The sequence below is a fragment of the Lissotriton vulgaris genome, chromosome 7, assembly GCF_964263255.1.
Source record: "Lissotriton vulgaris chromosome 7, aLisVul1.2, whole genome shotgun sequence".
NCBI classification, from domain to species: domain Eukaryota; kingdom Metazoa; phylum Chordata; class Amphibia; order Caudata; family Salamandridae; genus Lissotriton; species Lissotriton vulgaris.
The window spans coordinates 728,302,066-728,329,082 of NC_141695.1; the positions used below are offsets into that span (position 1 = coordinate 728,302,066).

The 27,017-nt window shown below is 48.5% G+C and overlaps 1 protein-coding gene across 2 annotated transcripts in view; it reads right to left on the reverse strand.

The window, feature by feature from the left end:
- Positions 1–27,017, reverse strand: part of ABCA5 (ATP binding cassette subfamily A member 5) — a 1,411,043-nt gene that overhangs the window by 98,440 nt on the left and 1,285,586 nt on the right. For both annotated transcript variants that reach the window (XM_086930971.1, XM_086930972.1), the window contains exon 36: positions 10,180–10,329. In XM_086930971.1, coding sequence (XP_086787097.1) covers positions 10,180–10,329 — 150 coding nt within the window. The remainder of the gene's footprint in view (positions 1–10,179; positions 10,330–27,017) is intronic.

Genomic DNA, 27,017 nt, shown 5'->3' on the forward strand with positions numbered 1-27,017 from the left:
GTTGTGTCCTAATACGAAGCAGGCATGCTGACCGCTAGTAGTCAGCCTGATGCGCTAATATCGTGATTAGATATTAACACAGGATAATAAAGTGAGGCAAAGACATGATCCTTATTAAAAGAGGACCGGTGTGTTAGCCCCTTGTAAAGTACTTGATATACTGGTATCATCAATAAAGTGGAAACCAAAATGAACACAACCAGCTGTTGAACAGAAACACATGAATATCTGAAAACCACACCGATGCGCTAATATCGTGAATGGGTATTGAAACACAGGGTCATAACGTGAGGCAAAGACATGTTCATTAATAAAAGCGGACTGGCATATCAGCTGCTCGCAAAGTGCATGATACAGTATTGTCTTAAGCAAAGTGGAAACAAAAGTTAATGCAACTAAAGTTTAAACAAACTAATGAATAGCTGAAAACCACACAAACACAATTAAAAGAATGCTCTAAAAATAAGAGACCGTAGGGAATAGGACCTATATGCATAACTAGCAGGAGGTATGGTCTGCCCTTTATCAGGAATTACCCCAACCTGTTTGTGCATTGCATATTTTAATGTCACTGGACAGACACAGAAGTCTGTAAACGCTCTGATACTTTTGTTAGGTTTCGAGCATGCAAAGAAGTTCTACAAAAGCACCAGAAGAAAAAAGTAGTTGTGCCTCGGAACACTGATAAGAGAAACACACAAGAGCAACAAAAGGAAATAATATAATATGCCTCTGCCAATAGAAACGGAGGAACAGGAAGTGGCAAGCACAGGAACCAATAAAAATCAAAGAGGTGGGATGGAAGCCCCTTTTAAGATTTATATTGCATACACTAGATTTCACATGGACAGTTAAAAAGCGGTGTGCAGGGGAAGCCTAATAAATGGGGAGTTTAGGCATGGGGATTAAAAGGCAAGTTGTCATGGCAGTTTAAAACTGCATTGAATCTGCAGTGGTAGGCTTGGGATCTGTTTTACAGTGCCACATAAGTGGGTTCCACAATAGGTGCTGCAGGCCCACTAGCGGTACAAAAGGGGGTGGTGATGGACGGAGCATCTGAATCAATCAAACACTCACACCCAGTCAAAAGATCTGGGTTTAATCCATCACCGTTCTTTTGCCCACTCTGCCACCCCAGTTCAGACATGGCTATATGCAAATCAGTCTGATTGATTCAGATGCTCCGTCCATCACCACCCCCTTTTGTACCGCTTTTGGCATAAGTGTGGCAGGGTATGCTCAGACGTGAGTCCCTTGCTCACTTTGCCACTGGATTCAAGCAAGCCGGGCTGAAGACAGCTGGAAGTCCTCGGAAGCTTGTTTCCGGTCCAGGGAAGATATGGCTTGGCAGTTCGGGCTGGACTGTTCCTATGAGGCACAGGGTCAGACTGATTTGCATATAGCCATGTCTGAACTGGGGTGGCAGAGTGGGCTAAAGAACGGTGATGGATTAAACCCAGATCTTTTGACTGGGTGTGAGTGTTTGATTGATTCAGATGCTCCATCCATCACCCCCCCTTTTATACCGCAGGCCCACTAGCAGCATTTAATTACCGGACCTTGTTTATGTGGCATACTACTCTAGAAGGGACTTATAAGTAATTAAATAAGCCAATTAGGTATTTGCCAACAAAACCATGTTTTAGGGGAGGAAGCACAAGCCCTTTAGCTCGGGTCAGAAACAATAAAGTGCACAGTGTTGAATAGCCAACAAAAAAAGGTTCAGCAAAAGGGAGTAGGAGAGGCAAAACGTTTGGGAGAGATAACCCTAAGGCTGACAGGTCTAACACGAAGGTAAAAACAAAATAATCAACACTAACTGGTAGCTACATGCGAAACTCAGGGCAGGGGTACTCACTCTCCTGAGCCATGTATGGAACCTTTTTTCATCGGACGCAGGAGGTGTCACATATATGTCAGCTTCACTGTCTGTCGTTTACTGAGATCCGATGGGGAAAAAGTCTGTCTCATGACAGCAGAATGGTAGATAGGTGTTGAAGTACTATTGTGTCTTTATGGTTCTTATACATGTACCAAAAGCAGTCGAGAAACACAGTGACTTATCCGAGTGATGCATCAACTGATATACTGGAGGTGGCTTGTAGAATACCTGATAGCTACTTAGCAGGGATCTCTAGGTTCACTGTTTTCTAGTGGATGATGCACAAAATAATTGGACAGTACCATCTAATAGGTAGTCAGTAAGGGTGGTTGGGATTTTATCTCTAAGAGAACAGAAGTAAATTCCACCTTTTCCGAGCAATCCATGTCCTGCACCAGAATGTTAATTTCCTGCGTTTCAAATATTTGTTTGAATTACAGCAGACTCAATCACAACCCAATCACAAAACTCTTCTATAAGTTCGACATCAAGAATGAAAAAAGATTATGGGTCACTGGAATAAGCACTCCCTTCCTGATGAAAGTATGTGAAAGTTATGTAGACATTTAAAAAAAATCACCAGCATTTGAAAGTTAAAATACATGTTTAACTATGAAAAATAGAGTTAGCTAGTACAGGTGTAAATTATAGTTCAAACATCTCTTGGTTTATTGCTTCTTTATTTTTGTAAGTGTACTGTGTAAACGAGCATTAGATTTCTCTTATACTTCTTATTATTGTTTTGGATTTCGGAAATTTGCTTTGTAATTTAATGTTCCTAAGGCAGAGATTTATATGAACCTGCAGGCCACAGGTTGAAACCTCACAGGGAAACTTGACCTTTCATCGTTTTTTCAAGTGGATAAAATAAGTATCATTAGAATGTTAATATTAAGAGTGATTAATAAAAGTGACAAGAGGAGATTGCATTGCCCTTTTGGGATTTGACTTGCAGCTTACACTGAGCGCTAAACCCATATGAATATATTACAGGCTTTATTTTTCTGTAACCGAGCAATTCAGTTGTGAGGCTTATTGGGCGCTTTTGTTAAATCCATCTGTAATTAATTGACTCTCTTTCCATACATAACCTATGAAACTGGCACATTTAATTTTCTCCTTTGGCAGAAACATTTGATTAATTGTTAGTCAGAGGTCACTTCCCTGAGAGCTGCACCTCTCTGCGAAGAGGGGGGGTCTCTGAGAGGAAGGGAATGCACAATCTCTGTGCTCAGGAATGTGCGGGGTATGGCTGGAGGGCTTCAATGTGGCAGCCAATAAGTTGATGCGCAATAAAATGTGATTTTCTTATGCTAATGCAAACATCATGGCGGTAGGGTAATGGTGTTGCAGTAGAGAGTGCCACAGCAAAGTCTGCAAACCCATGAGCTAGGGTGTGGTTCTGAGAACTCAAGTTCACCTCAGTGACCGAGGACAGGCCTAGAAAACCTAAAGGGGCAGGATCTGCGAGGGTGCCAATTGTGATACTAGCCTACAATTATCAGGCGAAATGTCTTGGTGTGACAGCTCCTGAACGAGGGTGGTGGGCAAGGCATTGGAAACAAGATATTTTTTTTACCTGGAAAAAACTAGGCTCATTTCATTGACCCACTGTGCGTCCAGACGAACGAGCCCTGATGTATGCAGTCTTCTCACGAAGCTGCAACGAATTATTTAATGGGAAATGTTTACAAGAAGGGCCACCCAGTGTCTGGTGAGCTGCGCACAGCGATAGCAGTACACACATGGCTGCAAACAATGTAAAAAAGCATTTTATAATTTCCTCGGTTGTTCCCTATCTTTCATCTATTCCCACCGTATTAATATTGTTTGCCAATAACGTACGAGTTACTTACCTTCGTTACCGATGTATCTGGTAGAGACGTTATCTAGCCGCAGATTCCTTAACTTAGAATATCCCCAGGCGTCAGACTGGATCTGGAAAATGTTTTGCAGCAGCACCTCTGTGCGCTGGCGCCAAACGACCCCACCCTGACGTCGTCCACGGACGCGACATCAGCGAGGTCCTATAAGTCCCTCCCGGCGCGCTGAAGTCAGTTTTCTTCGGAGAAACTTTTCCGGGGCACAAGGCGGAGCCACCAACAAAACTGTCAAAGTATGGGAACAGTGTGCGAAAGATGAAAAATCTGTAAAATAACGAAGGCGGATGGTGCAAAACACCGTCATAAAAGACAGTATCAGACACTGTCTACATATAAGTGAAGTAAAGGCAGAGCAAAGCTCTGAGAAAGAAACTTACAAGCAAAGAGTGGACCCTCCCCAAAGGCTGAGTAACAAGGGGAGAATATCTCAACAGACAAAGCTCGACTGTTATCCCCACGTAGAACTGTGCCGGCAAGCTCCTCGCAGAACGGGGAGGATGGATGAGCGTTAAGGAATCTGCGGCTAGACAACGTCTCTACCAGATACATTGTTACCGAAGGAAAGTAACTCATACATCTGATAGAGACATCTAGCCCAAGGTTCCTTAATTTAGAATAGATATCACAGCCATACTCAAGGGGGAGGTGGGTCTGCGACAGAACAACAGAAAGTGCCTGAAGCACTAAGCTGGCAACAGAGTGACGGACTATGGGGACGGCTGTGGCGGAGTAGCCAAACAGCAACCCAAGTAGCTCGGAAGACCAAAAGACAACGGGAGACAAGGTGTCCAAATCTGCCAGAATGTCATAACACCATACCAGTGTGAGTATGAGATGTAGAAACGGCACTAGCCATATCCCAAAACAGAAGAGAGAGTCCACAACGAAGGGAGGAAGAAGGACTACTCCCAGAGCTTAATGGCACACTAAGTTGACACCAACAACAGCTAGGGGACAACAAGGAAAGATGTAACCAGTGTCTACCAGGCTAACCCACGCAAGGGCGGCCTGAGATGCAGCATCCAGGAAGTGAAGGGCCAGAGGCAGGAATTGAGCAATGTCTCAGAAGCACAGGCGGGAACAAAAGACACGCCAAGTGCACACCTAGTCACAAAGGGGGCGACAGGGACGAACAGTATCACGCTGAAGCACGCTGATACAGACCACAACTAAAACATGCCCAGAGCCGACAGCCAGGGAGACAACAAGGTGGCGTAGCTAAAATGAGCACCGGACTACCCTACAAGGCAGCCTGAAGCCCTATGTGAGGACTCACCCACAAGAGATAGAGACGCAGGGCGCAGCACTTGGGACAACCTGCATTAGAGGAGCTGTCCCGCAGGCATAGAGTAGGGTGACACCCAATGACAAAGGTCACATCCGAAGGGAGTGGCAGCAGAGGCACCGAAGGTGCCAATAGGAGCTGTGAAGAGGAACACACAATTGTTGAGAAGAACCTCAGATCTCCAGACCACCTACGACTGGGAGGGGAAATGCACCCCCCCACAGAAGAGTGGGAATGTTTAATATATGAACCCCAAGAAAGAGCATCCCGAGGCAGGGGACCACCCCAGGGAGTGGAACACAAGGAACCCTTGTTGCTGAAGATGCAGTAAAAGGCACCAAATTGCACTTTAAACGTACTAAGAAAAGACACCGCCGTGCAGAACGAGGGCAGGCTAGAGTAAAGGCCTGAATTGCTGAGTGAAACACAGAGATATAGGACCAGACCGCGCATCAGCGAAGAGAGGTGGAGGTGGATAACAAGGGATACCCCACGGGCAATCCGTGGGTATATACATATACAGCAAAACGGGCGAGCCACGACCACGCAGCCATGGGTGCAGTTGGAGGAACCCACCTAGTGCACCCTTGGCAGGAAGTAGCCGCATTTTGAAGCGTGTTGAAATACATTGAAACCTCCAAGAGAGGAAAATGAGGCACATAGGCAAGGCGAGGCCCATGGCGTGCAGGAGATAGCGTCAAAGGCACAACACTGAGCAACAGTTAGATAATGGCGTCAGTGGACATAGAGAGCCAAAAGGGACCTCCATGCCCGCCTGGCGCATAGCAGAGCTATACAATAGCATACAGGTACCCCACTTGAAGTATAGCACACCCCCACGAAAAACTGGCGAACACCTCTTAGGGTAAACCAGAGTCAGAGGACAGAACACAAACAACCTGTGGAACACTGCCACAGTAGGCTTACTGACAGCCCAAAACGCATTGTGCAACTGGTGGATGCTAAAGGAAAGGGTAACCACCCCAGAACATGACAGACTAAGACCTGCAAAGTACAGACCTATGGGGGAGGGCGAAAGCCTGCAAGGAGGCGCTGAACAGCCGAATCGGCGTGAGCATCAAACAAAAGGACCACATCAAAGGGAAAGTCAACAAGGCATTTCCGGATATTCTCCGGGAAGACGCCATCCTGCAACCAAGCATGGCGCCACAGGGCAACTGAACCAGCCACAGCTCAGCCTTAGTAATCCGTGGTATCCAGGGCCGAGCGGATTGTAAATTCCACCAGATCACGGCTGTCACGGAGAAGATGGAGGAGGTCAACACGAGCGCCCTCAGAGGTGGAAGATAGTAGAGTCCCAAAGGGCAGACGTAGCCTGAGCCAAGACACACACACTGTATTGAGTATGCAAAAAGCTGGTTTAGTGGAGGCGAAAATATTACGCCCCATGACTCCAGCCATCTGGACTCCCGGGAGGGATGAAGCAGCAGCTGAGGCAAGGAAGCGAAAGCAGCTTGCAAAACAAACCCCTGAACATCTGGGTGAACAAATAGGCAAACTGGGTCGTGTGGAGCAGGACGGTGGTGGTGCAAGACAGAACGAGTCACCAGATCACCGGAAGCTGGCCGAGCCAAGGTGCCCAACAGGGCATCATAAAGAGAAGCTTCGAAAGGCAGAAGCGGTTCTAGATTCCACGAACCGTGGTGTAGGACATCCATCAGAGGGTCAACAGCCAGGGAGACCGAAGGGGGTTGCATACTTAGAACATGGACGGCCAAGGAGACAACTCGTATGAACACTGCACCGGCCTTCGTAACCCTCTGTGGAGGGGACAGCAACTCATCCGTGGGTGAGGGCAGTAAACGGAGCCTCCCATCCCAAGGTGGTTGTCCAATGAACTGGGGATGAGACCAATTTCCAAAAGAAGGAACCCCCATTGAGGAATGTGGCTCCTGACGGGGCTCCTGAGGCGGTGGGGAGTCCACCGGGGTCACAAATTCTAGGGGGGGGGGGGAGGGGGATAGAGGCAAGGACAGATCCGGCCCGGCATCGCCGGATGTTGAGGCGACACTGACCCCACCCCCCCCGGAAGCCTCCAGGGAGGAGTCAATAATCCAGCGTGGAGACAGCGCCAGGGAGACCGTGGCGGCGCCAACCCTGCCTCGTCTGGCACCGGCTCGGCCTCGTCTGGCGTCGGCTCGGCCTCGTCAGGTGCCGGCTCGGCCTCGTCCGGCGCCGCCTCGGCCTCGTCCGGCGCCGACTCGGCCTCAACCCCGACAGGCTCCGGTTCCAAAGAAGGGAACGTGCCGGAACCGAGGAGGCAACTATATGCCGTAGAACAGGCGCCGACCAAGCCTCAACCACAACAGGCTCCAATCCGAAGTAAGGAATGGAGTCGGAGCCAGGGAGGCAATTCTACGGCGCCGAACCAGCGCCAACCCCACCTCCGAACCGGCAGCCGCCTGTCCTGAAGGCTAAGGTGGGCTCGAAGCAAAGCTGCGAGCACCAGCAACAACCTGCGACGCCACAGGGAGCCCCACTGGACTATGCAGAGCGATAGGGGTGCTATGGGTCGAAGAGGAGGACCCATCATGCCATCCAGACGATGCCATATCTCCATCTTCCCTAGAAACAAGGGGCTCAGCCGGCGCCAGGGGGGAAAGCCGCCGGCGAGTCTTCCGGAGACCCCGCATGTAGTGGAGGCTCCGAGGACACCCCAGGGTGACGAGGGGACCCAAGGGAGGCCTGCAGGGACATGGCAAAGGCCTCCATTTGGGTCCGAGTTGCCACAGCTCCAGGATAAGGCAGATAGGGGAGGGACAACTCCCGGGGTCGCACGTCCGGAGAATTCTGGGAACTAGTGCCCCTGACAACAGAAGGAAGGGAGGTCGAGGACCTCAGCAACATGCAGAAGGGGCGAGCAACGCACAAAGGAACCAGACGGCGAACGATGCCGCAAATGGAACCCACTGCCACTGGGACCTCCTGCCGAAGAGGAGGCCGGGGGCCATGACGACTCTGACCGGGACAGGCGAGCCGAAAGCAGCTTCATCCTGCGCTCCCGTTGGACTTTGGCTTGATCTGTCGAGTTGTGGTGTTCGCCCAGACCCCACATGCAGATAAGATGTGGGTCCGTCGCAAACATTTGCCGTGAACAGGAGGTACACATTTTAAAACCCAACGGCAATGCACACTGTTCCAGATGCGAAGCGTCAAAGGTGGCCTGAAAACAGGCAAGAGGACCGCTTACTCCGAATCCGCGTTGCACACGGAAAAGAAGGAAACGGACGTCAGCGCGCCGGGAGGGACTTATATGACCTCGCTGACGTCATGTCCGTGGGCGACATCAGGGCGGGGTCGTGTGGCGCCGTCCCCCGGCGCGCAGAGGTGCTGCTGCTGCTGCAAAAAAAAAAATTCTGGATCCACTCTGACATATAGGGATATTCTAAGTTAAGGAATCTGCGGCTAGATGTCTCTATCAGATACATATCATAATGACAATCAATATCTTGCCCATATTTAATTTGTCTGACAAGTATAAGACAGTGGTTAGAGGCACAATTGGAAATTAGTGACTAGTCAAAGTATTTTTCTACAGAGTACGCTGCGCAGCTATGACTAATCGCCATTCTTTATTACTTTGCTGTAAGGAAACGGTGGTTAAAGTGGACAAAGTGGAAGGTGCGGGGGAGGAGGAAGGGAGCAGAACTGGGATATAATGCGGATGAGAGAGGATGTGGTGTAACGACCAGAGAAGCCAACTTTGAAACTGGAGGACCGGTTCTAACTAGAGGCCGGCCCAACATCCTGTGATTTGGGCAAAACACGCTGGGTGTGCAGCAAGCAAATTAAAGTAGTTCCACTCATCAAAGTGACAGCCGGCGGATGGGAATGAGTATTTGGGCCATGGGAAATGGATGAGGAAAGACACATGGAACAACAGTAATTAAAATGTCTACAACCAATGTAAAGGATGAAAGTAAAGTGACAAGTACACGGACCAATAAAAAAGTAAGTCCCTTTTAAGATATATTAAATATAATAGATTTCATAAGCAGGCGAAAACTAAAAAAGGCTCACTATGAAGCAGTCAACACTGGCTGAGTCATGGCACTATTATCTTCTTTCCTTTCACACTCCCGTACAACATAGTTAAAAAAACATTGACAAGGCCAATAGATCTCACATATGTGAGATCTATTTGGCTTTGCCAGTACTTGTTTGATTTGAAGCTGATAATACTCTTTTGGGATTTTGGGGAAAAGCTTTCAATGTGCCTTGAGCCTGGTAGATCTGATATAGCATTAAAGCCAATCCATTATTGCACAAGTAAGGTTGATTACCTTAAGCTATCTCTCAGAGGGCTGTTACATGTTTGTAGCTAAAATGACACGGTGTTACATTTTGCAAAATCACACAGGTTTTCGCCTCTTCTTCTCTGTAGACTGAACCTCTTTCACATTTGAGTGTTCCCCAATAGAGACAGAGAAAAATTCAGACTTCACTACCTAAGCAGGTAAGCCCCACGCTGATTTCTGCCACCAGGACAGGGCTTGTGAAGTCCAGCATTTTTCATTCTTGTTTTCTAACTCAAGCTGGATTAACACCTTATGTTGTAGGGTGACTGTATAACTATTACTGCTGTAATTTGCCTTACAAACGGCAATATCTAAAAAGTGTTTTCATCAATCTAAAAACTCGAAAAAAATGCATACTTATTAAGAATGTGGGAGTAGTTCTATTTCGGATGCTTAGAGCTGTGTACGAAACTTTCTTAGCTAAAAGTTCCTCTGGTCGCTCAATGGTTGAATCCAGCCTTTGGTTTTAGTTCTACGATGCCTCCAAGGCTTCGAAACCTTATGGTGAAAAAAACTGCACATGGCGTATATTGGGGGTGTCAAATAAAGGCTACACGAAGACATAGGGAGTCGTTAATTACATGGTATTTGATGACCAAGTTCCGTAGAATTTTTTTTACAATTACGAGCTAAACGACTGGATGGTAGAATTAGCTACGGTCCATCTTTTATAAAGTTTATATGACAAAACTCCAATTACTTTGTTAAGTATGGACTCACAAACCATTAATACTCTATCTTAGAAAAACTCGAAAAAATACTTTGAAGACCATAAAGGCATACCTCGAGTTGTGTTCGTTGCTTTCTTACCTTTCTTGACGACTTGCATGAGGAAAGATGTGCTCGATCTCCTGGTGCAGAAGCTCTACTTTCTGACTTTCAGAGCCCTCCTTCAGTTTCATGTCCAAGAAATACTTCCGTCCAAATTTACTTTTTAGATGTTGGACAGAGCCAATACACCTAAATATATGATGCGTTATGAAATATACACGAAAGACAAACAGAACAAAGGAATACAAAGAGAAAGAAACATAAAAAATGCAGAAAAGGGAAGACGGAATATTAGCGCAAACAAAAATAGACATCAAGAAAAAAATAAAGAACATGTTCTGCCTGGTTATGTTTAAACAACAACTAGAAACCAGAGCTTGGAACCTCCATACAATTCAAACATTGACAAAACCAGCATCTCTAGCTTTTTGTTGGAGAAAGTGTTAGTAATACATGGGCGACTGTGTGTTAGTCCAGATGTCGCAGAAAGAAAATCCCTCAGTGAAGCACCATCTTGGGGCACAACAAAATGAAAACTAGGAGCCGGGCGCTTCTCCGGAGCAGACTTCATAGGAAAGTTAAGCTGTATCTTCAAACAGTAATGTAATGAAAATAAGTTTGACTTTTAAGCAGTGAACCTGCGCAGTAAAAGACTGCATGGGAGATAGTGTTGTCAAAGGGCCAGTATGTACATTGCAACATTAATACAGCCTATGTGGCTGTACGTCTTTACTTCATGAACAAAAAAAGGCTACAAGTCAGAGAACAAATCTTTACAGCAAACTAAAACATATGAACTTGCGATAGAGATTAGTGAACAGGACTGTAACCTTCTAGCAGATGAATGTTTTCAATCAGATTGCGATTCATAAACCAAAACCCCATAAAAAAGCAATTAAGATGTTGTTGAGTTAGCAAACAAAATACACTAAAGAACACACTGGCTCAAGTCTCACAAAAGGTCTAGTTGAGCCCCGTCAGCAAGAACACTAATGGGAATACAACACAAGTGGGAAAACGTAACCATCCATTATACACCTACATCATGGTCTTCATGGATAGCCAATCCAAGCCATGAAAAGCACACGAAAATCAATAGCTGAAGGGGATGACCATAAGCCCTCTTTCTCTGTACCTCCTGCACATTTTTTGACCTAAGGTCTTCTAGAAATCTGGCGAGGTCTGTAGCCAAACTTAAAAACTAGACACCCAAGCTCCTGCTGGAGTCATGCACACAAGTCTGTTTCTGAGCGAAAGACGAATCAGGCTATGAACTGCAAAAGGATCAAAAGGCTGAACCTTTCCCTATGGCATTTAAACATTACAAATTATATTGAAGCACAGTTACACTGATTTTATCATGATACAGTTACAGCGAAAATTAGCTGAAACATAAATTCAAATGCCAATATACCTCTATTATAATATTATTATTATTAGAATCAAATTTAAGCAATTACCTGAAACAAAATGTTACTACTTACCCAAGAACGGTCATTCTGCAAACCCATTTTATGTTTGCCATTGATAGTAAATCACTCAGATTTAGTATAGATCTCTAGCCCGGCACAAAGAGTCTGACCTCAGGAATCTTGGCACTGCTGCCGAGGAATTTGTATCGATGTTTCACCAAATGTCAGTGAAGGATACCTTGTGCTCTGACTCTGCCCTGCGTGGAACTGCCGACTGGGAGTGCCGGATAGAAGTGTTCCCTTCTGCTGCCCTTCCTCCTACACATCAACAACTCACCCGAAGCGCGGAAAAGGACTTTGGTGCAGTGGTTGCAGACGGCTGGAGGACGTTGCATTTGGGGTGAGCCAGGGGCAGAGCAGCAGGGCTGCGAGCGTGTGCGGGGACTCCATCTCCCAGGAGTCCCTGCTCGGCCAATAGGCAACACCTGGCCCGCTCTCCCTGCTAGCCCCGCCCCCTGTGCATTGGAGTCCTTTTGAACTCCCTGTAGCTGTTGACCCGGCGGGATACCTTGTGCTCTGACTCTGCCCTGCGTGGAACTGCCGACTGGGAGTGCCGGATAGAAGTGTTCCCTTCTGCTGCCCTTCCTCCTACACATCAACAACTCGCGGAACCCGCTTCGCGGGTCCCGCAGCGCGGAAAAGGACTTTGGTGCAGTGGTTGCAGAAGGCTGGAGGACGTTGCGTTTGGGGGGAGCCAGGGGCAGAGCAGCAGGGCTGCGAGCGTGTGCGGGGACTCCATCTCCCAGGAGTCCCTGCTCGGCCAATAGGCAACACCTGGCCCGCTCTCCCTGCTAGCCCCGCAACCTGTGTGGGCAACATCCTATTTATTTGGAAGCCTCTTCCGCGGCGCGGGAGCACGCTGGAGTGTCCCGGGAGAAGCCCGGGACAAGGGCGGGCCGTTTTGTGGCCGTTCGGTGGCTGAAGGAGGCTGGGCTGGGCCAGGACTCCAACTTCCACTGTCCTCTTCATTAATTGTATCACAACAAGTAAGACCGTCCCTTACTGAGCTTGTGTACTTATGTCATCTGCTCGTTTCGAGCCCATTCATTGGAACTGTTTATTCACTGCCTCACCTCATTTAGCGCTATTTTGACAGTGTTAATTTAAAGGACCCCCTCTTTCGTCGCCCCACTAATAACACCTATATTCTGGGGTCTAGGCCGTAGGGGTATTTATCTATTCGGGGTACGGGTTTCATTTAATTACCTTACATTATTCCCTGGTAAATCGAAGTAATTATTCTAGATAAACATCAGCCCTGCTATACATTCCCACCAATATTGACTTTTTTTGTCCACATGGCAACTATTCAGGAAAAAAATCTGTTGCCGGACATAGGGGGAATTAGCAAAGGTACTTTTGATAATTACTTTAGAAAACCTGCTCCTGACATAGAAAGGGAATGCGACTTGGCCGAACGAAGGGTCGACCGTCGTCGTTCCATTGAATCCATTAAAAACAGATCACCCGCAGTTGCATTCTCCCAGATTAACCCAGTGGGAGCAGGATTGCCACAAGGAAGCGAGGACCCCCTATCTACATATGGAATCCCAACGCTTCTGCGTGATACACCACCCTCTTCGACTGCTCTTAATAGCGTGGAAGAACATAGTACAGTGGTAATTAGCGATACTAGCATCTCAACAGAAACAATACCTGATAACCCCCGAGTTTTAATGGGGAAAAAGAAAGCTGGGAAGCGGGAAGTTGTCAAAGCTATTGGTCCTCCTCCAAATAAGAGACAGAAGAGGGGAGGATTTCAACAAAGAGTTAAGATCAGTCACACTGATTTTGGAAAGGGTAGAAAGGCAACAGTCACACCTACAACCACTATAAATGCTATTTTATCTCTCGACCCAGCCCAGGAGATACCCCCTACAAATACCTTAACAATGACTGGAGCCAGACCTGGCTCGACACCCACCAGTAATCAGATATCTAAGGAACAAGTGTCGACCCTTTCCCTTGAAAGCATTGGACCTTTGCTTAGGGCATTTACTTCTCCCATATTAGAGAGGTTGAAGAGGTTGGAGCAACGACTGGGGGATATAGAAACGGCTATTACCAACAATGCAGGCCTATCGAAAGTACCAGCAGAGCCAGCCTTACCCCCGCAGCCGTGGTTTCAACCTCCATCCCTTCACTTCAAAAGGATTTAACTCCATCTAGCAACCCGGTGAGTCGCAATCATAATGGGGGGAATCCACCAAAGGCATCTAATCAACCTGCCCAATGCATTCGTAAGGAAATCCCGAAGGGGGTTGGTATAGCTAGCACTGGAAAGCAGGGAGGAGGTGGGAGGGCACAGCCAGAGAGAGTAGGTACTCAGAGGGGCCGCCAAGTCGAACTACCACCTGACGCGGTCCCTTATGTTGTCGTACTTATGGGTGTCCCTACTTTAGAAGACACTAAGAGGGAAACCTTCAGCCAATTAAAAAATAAAATCATGCATTGGCTCGGCCAACACAGACCGCTCCCATGCAATATTAATGGAGAAATTGTACATGTCCGGTGGCTCTCCTGGTTGGGGAGTCGAGTGAAAGATATGGAGGGTGATTTAGTAATTATAAATTTTAGGGCCCAAGTGCGGTCAGACACATCCTAAATTGGATGCCAAGGACCTCTGGTTCAACCATTGTTCCTTGTGATCTGACCTACTTTTATCCAAGATCCCAGGTGACTCCCATGATGCCTTTTGAAGCGCCTTTTGGCCTTCTGAATAATCCACCCGTAACATACAACAACCAAAACATGTGGCAGGATCCTAACCTCATACTGCCAAAAAACGTGTACGGGTGGAACACCATACCTTATAGGGGGCACAGGAACAACTACAGAAGCTCAAACCACCCGCAAGGAAATAGGAGAATGGACCATTTGCTGCCTTTTATGCCTTTGGAGACAACCAATAGATTTGAAGCATTCTCCGGTCTGGATGACTGCGAATGACGGTCGGGGTCCCCTGTTAATAGACCTGAGTATAGGCGAGTTTCTAGTAATTCTACCATTACACTAGTTGCCCCGATAACTGGGACCTTGCAGGAGGAGGATAAAGCACTATGTAAAATCCTTAGTTGGAACGTTGCAGGCATGAGAGGGAAGATCCGTATTGGGTCAACTTTATTTCCTCCCATGATGTGATAGCAATTCAAGAATCCTGGGAATCCTCAGTAAACACCTGGCTAGATGGTTTTGCTAGTTTTTTTGTACCAGCGACACCCAGTGTGGCGGAGAGAGCGAAGGGGGGACTAATCTTCCTCTTCTCTCTACATTTAGCGGGGGGATTTAAGCAATTGGAGTCAGGCTCCTCTAACCTTTTGATTGTGGAATGGACGGTTTCACCGAACCGTTCCATCCTATTAATTAACTTTTATAACTCTTGGGAGAGGGCAATGGATACTGGTCACATTGCACCCCTAGAGAAATTTTTACTTAACTACAGTGTAAATAAGCACACTGCCTTTGAGCTCATTGTGATGGGCGATTTTAATATTCATTTATGTAATCTCCCCTGTCATATAGATGAACATGCGGGACTTTTAGGGGTATCTATTTCCCATTTTGAACATACAAAATCAGGTGAAGCGCTGGAAGCATTATTGGCTAGTTGTAACCTCTACGAACCTTTTAATACAGGTGGGGGGGAGAGAGTCCCAACCTATAAAGGAACGCCTCAAGGTTCCATAATTGATTACATATTCACCACTCCTGGGCTAAACACCAAGGTGAAAACCTATAGGACAATCCCCTCAGCCTATAGTGATCACAATCCTGTGCTATTGGTAATGTGCTGGGGAGAACTTAAACGCGAGGGATGGGGCCACCCCCATGGGCAGGCGGTTCCTGTGCCTAGGGATCAGGGGAGGCGGCTTAAGTGGGGTAAGGTAATCCCAGATGACTTTATGGCAAATCTATTGCCTAAAATCGAGGGAGACATGGAAACATGTTTAAAGCAAGAGGCCCCATACCAAATAATTATACAGGCGTTTGAAAGGATATGTGTCCAAATATCGAGGGATCTTACAGCTAAGCCCACCAAGAGAGTGCCTAGTTCCTTCAAATGGTTTGACGCAAACTGTTCACGACTAAACACCCGTTTGAAGCGGGCGCTAAAAGTCATACCAAGGGACAAGGCTCTTATCGCTAATTTAAGGAGGGAATATAAACTGACCCTAAAGGAGAGAAAAGAAGTAATCAAAAGTGAAGCGTGGGATAAACTTCTCTCTATCGACGTCTTGCGAGATAGTAAGAAATTTTGGGAGATCATTAACCACCCTTTTTTAGTCGGTTCACAAAACGCAGTCACTGACTGCGTTATTCCGGACGAGAAGTGGGTCCTTCATTTCAAAGACATCTATAGGGATAAGAATAGCACAGCCTCGCACGGCCAATTGGTCCCTAGGGCGGCCCCCCCCGGTAGAGTTTTTTGAGGAGGAGGTGTTGAAGGCCATTTTGGAGACCTCAAAAAACAAGGCGCCGGGCGCTGATGGCGTACCTGAGAACCTATACAGACATTCTCCGATAATTTGGTCTCAGGTTTTAACTAAAGTTTTTAGGGCAGCAAATGAAAACGTGTTCCCCAATACCTGGGCAACCTCCATCATAGTACCAATCTTTAAAAAGGGACAACGTGAGGACCCGGGGTGTTACAGACCTATTTCCCTCCTTGACTCTGCCATTAAAATTCTAGGCAGAGTCTTATTGTCCAAACTCAGTGAAAATCTGGAGGTCTGTGGGGGGCTCTCAAACATACAATACGGGTTCAGAGAGAAAAGAGGTACCCTGGACCAATGTTTGAATCTGCACCTATTGATTGCCAAATATGCGGTGGCCGGGGAGGGGTCTCTTTATCTGGCCTTTATGGACCTCTCCTCAGCCTTCGATCTGGTTAATAGGTCCAAACTGTGGTTAATCCTTTTGGAGATGGGGATAAACCCTTCCTTGGTCACTTTTATGGCCTCCTTACATCAGAATTTATTTGCCAAGGTTAGGGTCACAAATGAGGGAAGGTGCACGGATACGTTGAGGTCTGAGAAAGGGGTCCGCCAAGGGTGTATCCTGGCCCCGCTCCTTTTCACCATTTATATAAATGGGCTGGGAAAACATATAGAGGGGGGGTAGACGCTCCGCGTTTGGGATGACTACAGGTGCCGACGCCGTATTGATTGCCCGTACAGGCATTGGCCTACAGAGATTACTGGACCGTTTTGGTTCTTTCATGGAAAACCTTGATCTGAAGGTTAACGCTAAAAAATCTCATTCTATGGTAGTGGGTAAACAGAGAGGAAAGCTTAGATCCAAAACATTTATATGTAAGGGTGAGGTGGTTTCAAGGGTTTCGGTCTTCCCTTACCTGGGGGTCCTTTTCGATGAAAGGGGGTCCTGGGTCCCTCAGATAAAGGCGAAGAGTCTATCCTTGGCTCGTTCAACAGCTGCACTGTTGGGTTTTACAAAAAGGTTGGGGGCTAGGCCGATGGAAGCATTGTTAAACGTTTATAACACAAAGTGTATTCCCATTGCCACCTATGGGGCTGCCTTGTGGGGCTATGCTACCCAAGTTAAAATCCAAAGGGTAGAAAACGGAATAATCAGACAATTGCTTTCAGTCCCCAAATCGACCCCTACCTTCTCTATTTATGAGGAAGTGGGTCTGCCCTACATTGCAGATAATTTGAACCTGGCTCCTCTCCTATTTTGGGCAAAGACATGGTTAAATCCAGAGTTAACTTTGAATCATCTTATTCTGGAGGATGTCATTTCTTTGGACCGTGCCATGAAAATACCCTGGCTGAAGTATCTAAAAAATACATTTTTTGCCTTGGGTAGACCGGATCTTTTCTCACTTCCATCTAACATCAGGAGAGAAGATCTAAAGTGGATCAAGGTACATTTTATGGACAGAGCCCGTCTTAATAGAGAGGAGAAAGAGTTAATGAAACCATCTGTAAGAATACATTCTATGTTAATTACTACGCCCTCTCTGGAACCATATTTGAAATACGTCACAAGACCTCTTCATAGAATGTTATTAGTCAGATTTAGCTTTAATTTGATTCAATTTTCTTTAGGCTGCCATCTATCATGGGACAACCCAGAAGACGCCCCTCCTTGTGAGTGTGACAATTTCTCAAAACAAGATACCATGCACTTTATGATGTTTTGTGGGCTTTATACTGCTGCAAGGAAAAAACACTTGTTACCTGTTTTGAGGGAGGCTGGCTTTATTCAAGTCAGACCTGCATTAATTTACCTCCAGATGTTGGGCAATGTTTACATTACTTTCAGTGTTGCCAGTTTTCTAGCGGAAGCTTTTAGAACTAGGAATAAGCGGGTTCCACTAAACATTTTATTGTAAATATGGTATCATTCTAATGGATTGTAATTCTATGAGCCAAATAATGCCCGATAATTATGGTCATTCCTGATTTTTGTATATAAATTAATTTCGATTTTAATGTATATGTATTGTATGTGGCTTTTATGATTTTTTTAAAATCAAATAAAGTGTGCTTTGGCTTTGGCTTTGACTAGCAGAAAGAGAACGCCATTTGGCATCCAGTGAGCATCCAAAGGCTGTTGTAAAGAGCCAAAGTAAAGCTAGTCTGCATCCTTTTTGCAAATCTTGCACAATGCGAAGGATGCACAAATGAGCAGATGAAGATTTATGACCTCATAGAGAGGAAAACATTTTTTGCAAGATGTGGTCAGGGGTCATACTCCTTTCCTTTGGAAAGGTAATACTGTGGGTGTGCTCTAAGACGTGGTCCTGAGCAACAGTCATCTAAGTGAAACGGAACATGTAAGTAAATGTAGCTAAAGGTTGAGCAGCAGTGATTGGATGTTTTCGATTCCCACTAACTTTATCGATGTGGAAGATTCCCTTCTACTAGATGTATCAATGGCATTTAGTAATGGTTAAATGACTTCAAAGGTCTGTCCGTCTAACACATCCGGACTGTTCATTAGCTGAGGGAGTATGCTACTCAGTCTTGAAATCAGGATAGTTGTGTAGATCGCTTCACCAGGGTTAAGAAGCGTGACTGATATGTAGAACCAATATGCACTTTGAAACTGTGGCTTCAGACAAAAAACCAAAAATAACCCTCTTTTACTGGAAGAATTAAAGCAGGCCAACAAATCATCCAAGAGCACATTGGATAATTCTCTGTGGAAGGAGCTGAAAGTACATCAGATCCAAGTTCCTTGTGAGAGACAAAGCTGAAGATTTCAACTTCAGATCTGGAGGCAATAAAGGTCTGCTGTTCATGTTCTCATTTTCAGAGTTTCCATTGAGAGAGCTACACAGGTTCTGCCACATTTTTAGGTCGAGCTTAGAGGCAGCACGCTTGCGCTGCTAACTCAGCGAGACTGCTGTAGTTGAGTATGAGAGAGAAGCTGCACCCACTCTCCTCCCATATTTTTCATTGGCTTGTGTCATTGTCTTTCGTAAATGCTGCCTTTGGATTCGTTAATAGGCTTGTTAGTCCTTCCTTAGTAAGGCCTTGTCTTCATTTGTACACTCCCATGGTTACTGGCCCTTTTACTTCAGTTGTTACTCAGTACTTGTTATTTAATCTGCTAGCACTATTTACTTTATTGATTTTATCTTACTGAAGGCTGAACATGCGCTGCTTTAGCTGAAACCGCTTGTGGTTTTTTTTTAAGCAGCCCAGCCGCCCAGTAACACAGGCGCCTACTTTCAATCACTTTAAGCCGGCATTATTACGTGCCTTTTTCGTAATAATGCAGCTGCACCACAGACCATCCCTTCCCCTTCCTCCATGCCTGCCATAAAGCACAGCCCATTCTGCACCAAGAAGTGAAGCCAGGGCCCTACTACAGCTGGAGTGTTTTTTTATTAGGCCAAAGATAGCAATGACATTATGCAATGTCACACTGCACACTCAATTCACGGAGAGGGAAGGAAATAGCCCCGCTCCGCTCTTCCTTTTGGGCCATGACATTGTAATCACAAAGCAAAAGGTGTTGGAGCTCTTTGTTAGTATTTATAGCTTGGATCTACTGTAACTCTCACTTCACACTTTGAGTCTGTGTAATTTACAACACTTACACATCTTCTTCACTGCACTATTTATCACTACTTTGAAGACGTTTCTGGCCAGTCTCTTCCTATTTACAATCTAACAAGCGGTTGAGCAGGCCCTTTATTGCATTGCAATAGGTCTCGCATTTGTGAGAGTTTAAGCTATTAGTATTGTAAATGACAATGCCTTTTATTTATGTTTTAAAACCCAAAACATAAATAAAAGGCATTGTCATTTACAACGCCAATAGCTCAAACTCGCGAGAATGCATTGCAAATGCAAATGCTTGTTTTAAAATGTACATGCCTTACCCCATCCTTATAAGCAACATTTCCTCTGCAGGTCATATATTATCTATGGAATTATATTGCATTTTATTGGCAAATATTTCTTTATATAGTGCTTTCCAAACCCTAGACTCAGGTTTATTAGCTAACAGCCGATCAAATGGTGTTTCCCAGCTCATAAAACCCCGATGAGTTTTAAAGAGAGGGTAGGCAATAGGCTTAAATGGTTGTGCTTTGTTTTCAATTTCCTCTGACTTAAGGTTTCCGTCTGTTTGCTTCACACTGCTCTTTTTTCAGTCCGCTAGCTCAAACTGTTTAAGTTGCCAGCTACTGGTAGCAGATGTCCCCAAACTATTACCTTTCAGAGTCTTCATTGGTGCTTCTTCACATATTAATCTATTACGACGCTAATGTAAGTTGATGAATTCATATATTCCTTTCAACGTGCCTGGATCGTTATTAAGTAAAAGATTGTATTGTAATTGCATTCATACAGTGCTTGCTACCCTTAATAGGAAGTTGAACAGCTTTTTCAGCCAGTATGATTTTCCTTGAGCCTGAACCTCTTTACCACACATATGATCCTTCTAGGCAGCATCATCTACTCTGACAACATTAACATCCTCTCCTCCGCTGACGACACGCAGCTCATTCTCTCCCTCACAGACAAGGCATCCAGTATCCAGATTAAGTACAATGCCTACATGACTGAAATTATCCAATGAATGAAGACCATTTGTCTAAAGTTGTAAAACGGCTGGACCGAAATTGTGATCTTCGAGAAGAGAACTTCACTTCCGAATCTACCTGGTGGCCAACAGAGCTAGGACCAACACCTACGACAAGAACCTCGGGATCATCATTGACAGCAAACTCGACACATCTGTGCAAATCAATGCTGTAACCGCCTCAAGCTTCCATATTCTGAGGAAGCTGAGGAAGTTTTCAAATGTACTCCAGTGAGGACCCAAAAACTGTCATGCACACCCCGGTCACAAGCAAGCAAGGTGGACTATGAGAACAACCTTCATGCCAGGATAAACAAAAAACTCAATCAAAGGCTGCAGACCATTCAGAACTCATTTACCATAATCACTCTAAAGCTCTAACGCACAAGTTACTACTTGTGTAACGATATATCTGTAAGAGACATTAGTTAGTGATAGATTCCTTACCTTAGAATATCCCCAGACGCCAGACTGGATCCGGAAATTGTTGCGTAGCAATACCCCTGCGTGTCGGTAGGCGTCGTCCGCGGCTCCGCGTCCGGCGTCGTTAGCACCGGAATGACATCGTCGGAGTACTTAGACGCCGCGCATGCGCGCTGACGTCAGTTCTGATACACAGCTTTTCCGCGCCAGATACGCAGAGCCATGATAGAACCAACACTGGTGCCATGAAACTAGGGCCCTGAAAGGGGATGACCTTAACCCTAGATATCGGTTCGCAGAACGGGGAGGATGGGTGGGTCGGTAAGGAATCTATCACTAACTAATGTCTCTTACAGATATATCGTTACACAAGTAGTAACTTGTGCATCTGAAAGAGACACGTTAGTGATAGATTCCTTACCTTAGAACAGATACCCCAGCAATACCAACCCCGGTGGTGAGTCTGCGAACCAATATTCACACCAGAAAGTCCTGGAGGACGGAACGGCCAAAGAAGCCATCCCTCCGGACTTGGCTGTCCAGGCAGTAGTGTCTTGCAAACGTGTGCAGCGAGGCCCACGTGGCTGCCTGGCAAATGTCCTGCAAGGGCACTCCTCGGCCCAGAGCAGTTGTAGTCGCCGTGGCCCGAGTAGAATGAGCCCGCAATCCAGCAGGGGGCTCCTTTTTGGCAAAGGAATAACATGCCTGGATACACAAGATGATCCACCGCGAGATGGTCTTCTTGTGCACCGCCTTTCCCTTCTTAGCGCCCACGTAACCAACGAAGAGTTGGTCATCCACACGGAACTGGCGTGTGCGATCTAGATAATAAGAGAGCGCACGTTTTGGGTCCAGACGGTGGAGCCTCACTTCCTCTTTCGAGGGATGCGCAGGCGGAAAGAAGGTGAGCAAAGTAATGGACTGCCCGATGTGGAAGGCCGTGACAACCTTGGGCAAGAAGGAAGGTCTTGTTCGCAACACCACATTGTCTGGATGAACAGAGTGGAAAGGAGGTGTAGAAGAAAGAGCCTGGAGCTCACTCACTCTCCTGGCACAGGTGATGGTAACCAGGAAGGCAGTCTTCAGAGTGAGAAGACGGAGAGGACAGTTATGGAGCAGCTCAAAGGGAGCACACATGAGGTAAGTAAGCACAAGATTCAAGTCCCATTGGGGCATCACGAAGGGAACAGGAGGGAACATGTGTGTGATGCCCTTCAAAAACCTATTTACAATGGGGGACTTGAACAAGGAAGGCTGATCAGGTAGCTGTAAGAAGGCGGAAAGGGCAGAAAGGTACCCCTTGAGAGTGCCCAGAGCAGAGCCCTGCTGGGCAAGAGAAAGAAAAAAGAGGAGAACCTCAGAAAGGGGTGCAGAGAGTGGGTCCACAGCCTTTGCTGTGCACCATGCCACAAATCTGTTCCACCTGCAGGCGTATACCGACTTTGTGGAGGGACGCCTGGCTGCCAATATGATATCACAGACTTCGGGAGGCAAGTCAAATGGCCTCAACTGCCGCCGCTCAATCTCCAAGCTTGTAGGTGGAGACTGGACAGGTTCAGGTGCAGGACCATCCCCTGCTGCTGCGACAGAAGGTCCTCCCGAAAAGGCAGATGAATCTGGGGATCGACTGACATGCCGAGTAGCTCGGGATACCAGCATCTTCGTGCCCAGTCCGGAGCCACAAGATAACCTGGGTCCGGTCGCGCCTGATCTTCTTCAGCACTCTGGGCAGAAGTGGTATAGGCGGAAAGGCGTACAATAGACCGCAACTCCACTCGCGACGAAAAGCGTCTCCGAGCGAGTGCCGCATTGGAAATTCTAACGCGCAGAACTGATGAGATTGCGCGTTCTCTTCTGTGGCGAATAGATCTAACCAAGGCTCTCCCCATTGCTGAAAGAGGCCTTGCGCCACGTCCGAGTTCAGACGCCATTCGTGATCCATCATGCACCGATGGCTGAGTTCGTCCGCCCTGGCATTCAGAGAGCCTGCCAGGTGTTGAACCACCAGGGTCACGCCCTGATGTTTCAGCCACTGCCAGAGGCGCATAGCCTCCTGGCATAGGGTCCACGACCCCACCCGCCCTGTTTGTTGCAGTACCACATGGCGGTGGTGTTGTCCGTGAACACCTGCACTACACTCCCCCGGACAGAGGGGAGGAATGCCTTCAGTGCTAGACGAATCGCCTGCAGCTCCAAGAGGTTGATATGGAGCCGGGACTCCGCAGGAGACCAGAGGCCTCTGATCTCTGCCTCTCCCATGTGGCCTCCCCAGCCCTGGAGGGACGCGTCCGTCACAACCACGTGCTCCGGGAGGGGTAGGGAGAGGGATCTGCCACTGACCCAATCGCGGTCCGTGAGCCACCACTGCAGTTGTCTTGCAGTGCCCTCCGAGATCAAGACATGATCGGACAAGTTGCCCTGATGCTGGGCACACTGAAACTTCAGGTCCCACTGCAGAGCCCGCATCCGCCACCGGGCGTCATGCACCAGAAGGATGCAGGAGGCCATCAGCCCCAGAAGCCGCAGCGTCAACCTGACTGAGACTCGGGATAAATGCTGGAAGATTGGAATCAGAGCCTGTATATCCCGAACCCGCTGTTCGGGTGGTTAAACCCGAAACTGCGCCGAGTCGAGAACCGCTCCGATGAAGAGGAGATTCTGAGAGGGACACAGGTGCGACTTCGGCACGTTGATGGAGAACCCCAGCAAGTGCAGGAGGTCGGCCGTAGTCTGGAGGTGGCTGACGACTGTCTGGGGCGAGCCCGCTTTCAACAACCAGTCGTCGAGGTAGGGGAAGACTGACACCCCTAACCTGCCCAGATGAGCTGCGACCACCGCCATCACCTTCGTGAATACCCGTGGGGCGCTGGTAAGGCCGAAGGGGAGCACTGTAAACTGAAAGTGCTCGTTGCCTAACGTGAATCGCAGGTAACGCCGGTGGGCCGGCAGGACGGGGATGTGAAAATAAGCGTCCTGCAAGTCCAACGCTACCAGCCAGTCTCCAGGGTCTAGGGCAGCTAAGACCTGAGCCAAAGTCAGCATCTTGAACTTCTCCTTCCGGAGGAAGCTGTTGACGCTCCGCAGGTCCAAGATAGGGCGTAGGCCCCCTTTGCCCTTCTTGGGTACCAGAAAGTAGTGGGAGTAACAACCACACCCTACTTCTGGTCCAGGAACGCGCTTGATGGCTCCCTTGGCCAAGAGGGCCGTGACTTACTCTTGCAGAAGTTGCAAGTCATCCCCGACACGCGGTGGATTTGCGGTGGCATGGCTGGAGGGGTCGCCTCGAAGGGGAGGGAGTAGCCCCTTCGGATGATTTGCAGCACCCACCTGTCAGACGTGACAGTGCGCCAGTGGGAGAGGTGATGGCGAACCCTGCCTCCCACAGGCGTCACATGGGCCTGAAAACTCGGACTAGGAAGGTTTTGAGGCGGGCGCTGCGGAGGGAGGTGTGGACTGGCCTCGCCGTTGTCGCCGCCGCGGCGGTTTCCACGGCCGCCACCGCGCTGTTGAACATTCTGCGGCGCGTGGCTGGCAGCACGTGTGGGGGCGCCCCTTCCTTGGCCATGAAAGGAGCGAAAGGCACCCGATTGCTGGCGTGTGGCCGAGAGGCCCAAGGACTTGGCCGTAGCCTTGGAGTCCTTTAAACGCTCAAGCGCATGGTCTGCCTTGTCGCCAAAGAGGCGACGGCCATCAAACGGCATGTCCAGCAACGTGGCCTGGACATCGGCCGAAAAATTGGCGGATCTCAACCAGCCATGGCGTCGAACCGCCACTGTCGTTGCCATCGCCCTGCCCAGTGAGTCCGTGGTATCCAGCCCACACCGGATGGAATATCGCGCTGCATCTCGGCCCTCCACAAGGGCTTGGCCGAGTTTAGCCCGGACCTCCACCGGACATTGTGGCAGCACGTCCGCGACCGTGTCCCACAGAGTGTGGGTGTAGCGGCCCAAGAGACACGCGGTATTGACAGACCGCAGTCCCAGACTCAGGGACGAGAACACCTTCCTCCCAAATTGTTCATATCTCTTGGATTCTCGATCGGGGGGAGCCGTCGGGAATGCGGTGTGGGAAGTAGAGGCCTGGATAACCAGGCTCTCGGGGGTGGGGTGGGTGGACAAAAAGCAAGGGTCACCCGGGGCCGGGCGGTAGCATCTGGCCACGTTCCTATCCACAGGCGGACATGTGGCGGGCTTGGACCAAGTGCCCACAAGAACGTCACACAAGGCCTCATTGAATGGCAGTAGGGGCTCATTGGAGCATGCCTGCGGTTTGAGTACCTCAGTGAGGAGGTTAGTCCTCACGGCCGCGACGGGGAGCTCAAGGTTTAAGGCCTTGGCCGCCCTCATCAACACTACGCTATAAGCTGCCCCCTCCTCCATAGCCACGGTGGGAGGGGAGACAAATCCAGTGTCTGGCGAAGCGTCAAGACCACTGGCCTCCCCAAGCTCATATGTCCAGTCCTCTTGAGACTGGCACTCCAGTGCCAGAGGGTCCTCAGACCCCTCCCAGTCACCCTCACCACCTGTCTCCCGTAGATCAGGTTCAGCAGACGGGGCCTCCTCATGGAAAAAAAATCTCCAAATGCCGTCGGGAGCGGCGCCCAGCAGTGACGTTCCGGCGCAAGAGTTGGACCGAAGGGAAGACTGGGGACGGCGTCCACAGTGGGCGCCGGGGGTGACACCCGCGGGGCCGGCGCCGGTGAGGTTGACCGGCGATGACCCGGATCCGGAAGCGGATCCGGTGAGGTCCTGCGGCGCCGGGACCGAAGTCGCCGGTGGCGTCGGGCCGAGGCACCCGACGGCGCTGGGGCCGAAGCACCCGACTCGCTAGGGCCTCCAGACGGAACCGTCGGGCCCGGAGGCACTGTGGAACCTGACTGAGGAGGGAGGGACCTCATGGCCATGAGGTACCGCTTGATCTCCTGCGGCGTCGCGCTCTGCCCAGGGACCCAAAGGTGTGGGGCAGGTGGCGACGTTTGCGACTCCGTCGGAGCCGCGTGGGTAGGGTCACCCGAACCCCTGGCCGCATCGTGCGAGCGTCGGGGTGGGTCGGAGGAGCGATGACACCTCTCCGACCTCTCAGCCTCTTACCTGAGGACTTGGAACCCGACGACCGATGTCCACTCCCGGAGCTGCGATGACTGCGACTCCGACCCCGCGACCGGTCCCTCGACCTCCCGTGGGACCGGGACCTGGAGCGGCGTGGGGCCGACAGCCGGAGCTCGAACCGCTTGCGAGACCGCTCTCGCCTAGCTTTCCACATCAAGGCCCGACAGTCGGAGCAGGTGCGGTCGTCGTGATCGAGGCCTAGACACTTCAGGCACCGACGATGGGGGTCAGTAACCGACATTAGTCGGTCGCACTTCGTGCAGGGTTTCAACCCGAGCATCCCTACCGGCACCGTTGGAGTCGAAGACTCAGACAGAAATGATCAAAAAGACTCAAAAGTTTAGTCAAAAAATGACTAAGGGGTAGAGCTTCTCCGGATCTGCGCTAGCTGGCGCGGAAAAAAGAAGAACTGACGTCAGCGTGCATGGGCGGCGTCTAAGTACTCCGACGACGTCATTCCGGCGCGAACGACGCCGACGACGGACGCGGAGCCGCGGACGACGCCTACCGACGCGCAGGGGTATTGCTACATAAAAATTTCCGGATCCAGTCTGATGCCTGGGGATATTCTAAGGTAAGGAATCTATCACTAACGTGTCTCTTTCAGATACAGCACTCACATCATAGCACATCTGAGGTACACAAAGAGCACATTTCAAACTCCTCACTTACAAATAAAAGGTACTATATAACAGTCCACCAGTATTCCTCAACAATCGCATCTACTTTCGCAAACCTTCCAGACACCTCAGCTCATCCGTACTCCTACTTGCACACATACCACGGGTACGGAAAACCAGATCCGGCAGTTGAG